At 32.3% G+C, this 6,000-nt stretch overlaps 1 protein-coding gene across 1 annotated transcript; it reads left to right on the forward strand.

Annotated features, from left to right (window-relative positions):
* Window positions 1-2,761: 2,761 nt before the first annotated feature.
* LOC110881781 (zinc finger protein ZAT5) lies at window positions 2,762-3,788 on the forward strand. Its single transcript, XM_035975749.1, has one exon. The coding sequence runs from the start codon at window positions 2,829-2,831 to the stop codon at window positions 3,675-3,677; it is 849 nt and encodes a 282-aa protein (XP_035831642.1). The 5' UTR covers window positions 2,762-2,828; the 3' UTR covers window positions 3,678-3,788.
* Window positions 3,789-6,000: the final 2,212 nt, after the last annotated feature.

Here is a 6,000-nt window from a genome sequence, read left to right on the forward strand (position 1 = left end):
AACTTAATAAACCCAAAATCCAAAACTAACAAGAAAACCAAAGATAATTAACATGTTTTTTATATAATATGGTAAAGTACTCGATGATTACAGTTAGGGGTGCAAACGAGCCGAGCTACTTGAGCTCGGCTCGAAAAAAAGCTCGAACGAGCCGAACTTAAACGAGCTCGAGCTCGAGCCCGAGCCTAAAAAACAAGCTCGTTTAGTAAACGAGCCCGAGCCTGAGCTTCGCTTATCGAGCTCGAGCCGGCTCACGATCCTAAACGAGCTTTCTGTTTATATATTTTTTATTAATATATTAAATATATATTTATATAATAATAATTACCATTTATAAGATATAAAAAAATAACTTAATTATATGTATAATAATTATAATTAATATAAATTAACTAATAAATACTAAACGAGTCGAGCCCGAGCCGAGCTCGAGCTTGAAAAATTATCTTCGAGCCGAGCTCAAGCTTTAGAAATAAAGCTCGAATCGAGCCGAGATCGAGCTCGAGCTTTCATATGTTAAACAAGCTCGAGCTCGGGCTCGGCTCGTTTGCACCCCTAATTACAGTTATTGATATTTCACTCAATTTGTAATATAATTTTTTATTCATCACTTAATTAGTGAAGTGGTTAGATTAAGTTTTGATCAGGTGGATATGCATTATTTAATAAAGCCAGCCATGTGGATTAATCATACGAAACTCCCATCAGCTTTTGACTTATGTATGGCAAGTCAACGAAATAGTTTTATTCATTAGCTTTTCTTTTTTTGATAGGATACATTAGCTATCGATACCTTATTAAGGCTTAATTTTATATATTAATTAATTTGGAAGACATTTCTCTCGTATTAATCTTCGAAAAGTGCAAAGATAATGCTAATTTGATATCATGAAATGTTGCTTACTGACACACAATAAGTGTACAATTTTATAATTTATAAAAAATGTTATAGATTTTATATATTGTTTGAATATGTGTATTAATTAGACCATCCTTAACCCATACAAACATATACCACTGTTAGAGATGGCCAATATATTGCCTAGCTAGGTGCGTTCGTGATGAATTTGCACTAACATAAAGGGATTGATTGATATGATCACTAAAACCATAGTAGAAATGTCTTTACAATATAAAATACTCCCCTAAAAAATTTAGAGTTATTTTTAGGCAAAATTCCTGCTTATCCCCTTTACAAATTTCATTTGGTTAAGATATTCGAATTCTCTCATGAAAAAAAAAAAAACCTGTGTCCGCACTGAAAATCTGGTTTAAATAAAGATGATGTTTATTAATTGTTATACGTGGAACTCAACTAAATTTTTTAAGAACAAATATACTAAACGCGATTGTCATGTAAAGTAGTGATTTAAAAGTTATTATTATGTGAGAATATTATATGTGACAAATATACTACAGTTTGCAGATGCTATAATAATTGATCACTAGTCTTATCAATGTTCTATCACAATTTATTATTTTGAAAAACTATTGAATGAATTTATATACGTGGTTATACTATTAAACATATTGTTGAACTACTCAGGTGATGATTAACTGAATAATTGAAGGAGACTGAAAACCGGCGTGATTTTTGGGTCATGGTCTCATTTCACAAATCAAATTATGCATCCCACATGCAAAGCAATATTGCTTCTTTAAACATTCTTTCTGTTTAACATATTCCACGCATAAATTTTTCTTTCCTGATTTTTTTTTTTAAATAAGATGATAAGAAGAAAATTGACACCATTTTTTTTTTTTTTTTTTTGTAATTTTGGTTATAAATTTGAAGTCAATTACTAGAATTCATGAATCTATCAATTCTAATGGTGGAATTATAAATTTATAATAGTTCTATGGCTATGAGTTACATGTCAAATTCTTCCGCATAGTATAACTATTTTTTTTTTTTTTAAATATCACTGATAGGTGCCACTAGATTACTTGTACACAGATACCGTGTTATTGTTGCTATTTGTGTTATTCGACAACGAGCCCACCCCTAGGGATGAGGAAAGGGTGCCATGCTTGAACTCCAATCCTTCACAAGGTATCCTTATGGCGTATAAACAAATAAGCACGCAAGCTCCTTCTATATCTAGGTTTCTTTTAAAACCAACCTTACACTTAAATATATACAATATTTATACTTGTATCATATATAATCATAATATTTTATATTTATATTAAGCATCTAATGTGTATAAAATCACTAGGCACAGCTACTATACGTACCTGGCTTGATTAAAACATAATTTTATTATAACTTGTTAATATTTAAACATTTTAATTATAAGTTAGATAATTTTAACTAACCTCTATTATTAATTGATTAACTTTTAGTCAAATCTGTTGATGCTTATAAAAGGTAAAATATATTTATAAACTTTATAATTAATTTATATGTATTACTATAGCACAATTCAGTTTAAGTTTTCTTTTAGTTTCATTAATTTGGATTGACAAATATTTATATTTATTTGTAATATAATAAAACTAAAAGTTTATTAAAATAACTAATTTCGTCATAAAACATTAATGCAATAATACATAATAACTATATTAACAAATAAGACGAAATAATGTATCTATCCATATAATATAGCAATATTTTAAAGATTACTGATCACATAACATCATTGAGTGTGGACGGTTTCATTCCTAGCATCTTATAACTAATTAAGTTATACTAGATGCTTGCCTTTTCTCACGGTTACACTTCAAGGTGGCGGCCATTCTTCTCTTTTTCTCTCTATATAATACTAAACTTCGATTCCATTACTTCTCTCTCCCTCTCTCCTTTTGTTTATGTTTCTCTCTCTAGAATGGAAGCCACTCAAGAATATTGTTACAGTTCATACATGACCGATTCAAGAAACATGATCAACAAGGGAAAAAGAACTAAACGTCCAAGACCCTCTTCTCCTCTAGCTTTAACCATGGCCTCCACCTCTTCCACCACCACTAGTGAAGATGGTGACACAGAAAACCCTACTAATAGCACCTTCCACATGCCAACCAATACTTCCATTGAATTCACAAAGATTCTCCAAGAACACGAGGAAGAAGATATGGCCAACTGCTTAATTCTTCTGGCTCAGGGCCAGTCTTCCCTGCCACCCCCACTGCACAACGAAAGTGCAGTGGAGGTGGCGAGGAAGTCACAGTTTTATCTTTATGAATGTAAAACATGCTACCGCGGGTTTTCGTCCTTTCAAGCCCTTGGTGGTCATAGGGCTAGTCACAAGAAACCCTTTAAGCCTAATGTGGAAGATAAAAGTAGGCTAAGTATGGCCAAACAAGATGTGGATGTTGATCTTAGTTCTACAACGTTATCTCTACAAATTGGTTCGAACCAGGTGACTCCTTGTAACCCTAGTGGCTCGGTCAAGGTAACCAAGATTCATATATGTTCGATATGTGGTGCTGAATTTGGTTCTGGTCAGGCACTAGGTGGTCATATGAGGCGACATAGGTCCATGTCCATGGCTACAACCAATTGTAGTGGTTCGAATGGGTGTCAAGAATCCAAGAAACCGAAAAGTGTACTATCGTTGGACTTGAATCTTCCGGCTCCGATTGAAGATGATCAGAGGGAAAAGAAATTCCCGTTTCGATCGAGAGATCAAATGATCACATTCTCGAATTCTTCTCTTGTGCATTGTCATTTCTAAATTCAGACATGTACCATTTACGATTTGTTATTATGTAAAGTGATTCTTTGAAATTCTTTTAGTTTGTTAATAGAATTGATGATTTGCATGGTTGCATTCTTTGAAGATTAATGAGGTGTTTAATTACAGCTAATTTGTTTTTTTTTTAATTTTTTTTTTCAATTTGTACAACGATCACATTCGTGACAGATATATAACTTTATAAACATTTCTAATTATGTGGTGACCGCTTAGTCTTTTACTTATCTGTGTCAAACAACTATCACATTCGTGACAGATATATAATTTTATAAATTTTATAAATTTTTCTTATTAGTCTTTTACTTAGAGGACCCGGGGTGGGAACAAATTGTTCCGTGATGAAATGTGGTCACGCACATGGCATGACTTGATTGGATAGTGGGAGTGATAGATTCTTTCACTAGTGAACCACCCCTAGTCCTCTTATCTCTGTCAAAACAAAATTGTAGTGGGAAATTTCCCCTCTATTAATTCACAAAATCTTTTTGTGAGTTAAATCTACTATTCAATTATGTACCACTTAATATATCTTTGGGTACAATTAATCAAAGCACAATTCATTTTTCCTTTTTGGCTATTGGTTCATTGGCATTGGTTTATGTATTTTTACTATAGTTACAATTTAAATCTACTATTCAATTATGTACCACTTAATATATCTTTGGGTACAATTAATCAAAGCACAATTCATTTTTCCTTTTTGGCTATTGGTTCATTGGCATTGGTTTATGTATTTTTACTATAGTTACAATTCAACTTTTTCACATTTTTCACCCATATAGTTTTTTTTTTTTCATTTACAACTTAGTCATTCTACGTTTTGTATTATGTTTCGATCTAAACAATTTTTTTTTATTTTTACCTCAATACGATTCGATCTAAATTTTGCAAGTTAACACCTTGCCACGTGTGTATGTCGTTCAAAGTTTTACATTTTTTTTGTTTTGCGGTTTAACGACTCTATCACAATACGCGAGTCCTAAGTCGACGTAGTTATTTCTTTTATATGTTTTACGTTTCAAAATAATTTTTGCAAGTTAACACGCTACAACGTGCGTACGTGGTTCATCGTTTTTACGTCTACGTACTTTTGGTTTGGTTTAACAGACTCGCCGCAAAGCGCGGGTTCTAAATACCAGTATTCTAACAAAAACTATTGTTCTGTTTATTATATTTTTTTATCAAGCAATGTTATATTCCTAATAGTATTTACTTTTGAGTAAATTATAAGTGTTGTCCCTTATTTATATACTCTTTTTTCAGGTGGTGTTATTTGGTGCAAAAATTTATAAGTTTTTTACTTATTGTTTTAAAATCTTGCACAGTACGTCCTTTGAGTCTAATCTAGTTAAGTTATTTAGTTAAATCTGGTCATATGCCTTGCATATGAGGACATTCTTGTCATTTCACCTCCTTAGGGACTATTGTGTAAAACAACTATTATATTAAGGGACTACTGTGTAAAAATGAAAAAAAAAGATTTATAAATAAAAAAAAACTTCTACTCTCTCTCCCCCCTCTATCTCTATTCACCACAATCGAAGAAACATAGCAACTATGATCATGTTCAAACCCCATTGTTTGTTCTTATTCGATCATTTGTTGTTCTTTAGTGTTTTGCAGAGTTGACTGACTGCTATCAATCAAATCACACCTTATTGTTATGTTAAATTAGCTTCAAGATTGGAAGATTAGTTCAGAATCGACAAGATTGATCTTTAGAATCGAAATCTAAGAGGGAGAGTTTCCGATAATAACTTTTCCGATCGGGTTCATTTTTGTTAATGTCTCCGGTAATAACCTTTTTGGAGATGTTCCGACAGAATTTGGGAATAACACGGTGGTGGCCAGAGACGCATTGATGGCCCGAGGCTGTTGAGTTGTTTTTTTAGGGTTTTGGGGAATTTTAGGGGTTTTTAGGTTGTTAAGTTGATTTGGAGACGGTGGTGGTGATTGTGGTCGTAGACGATGAAGGGTGGTGGTGGTGTTGGCGGTTGTTCTTGATTTGGAGATGGTGGTTGTAGATGATGAAGGGTGGTGGTGGTGGAGGGTGATGGTGGTGGCGGTTATATATATATATATATATAGTGGATGGTTCAAATGAAAACCACTTTTATTGTGAAAACTCGAAAACTAATTAAAAAAAGCCTAAAAAACACACAAATTTTTTTTTCAATTTTTTTTATAAAAATCGCTGCTTTTTATATATAAAAAAAAACTTTTTTTCAAAAAATAAAAATAAAATTTTGTGTAGTGCACATGTGTAATAATACACATGTGTAGTACACATACACATGTGCAG

The sequence above is a fragment of the Helianthus annuus genome, chromosome 1, assembly GCF_002127325.2.
Source record: "Helianthus annuus cultivar XRQ/B chromosome 1, HanXRQr2.0-SUNRISE, whole genome shotgun sequence".
Classification (NCBI taxonomy): Eukaryota; Viridiplantae; Streptophyta; class Magnoliopsida; order Asterales; family Asteraceae; genus Helianthus; species Helianthus annuus.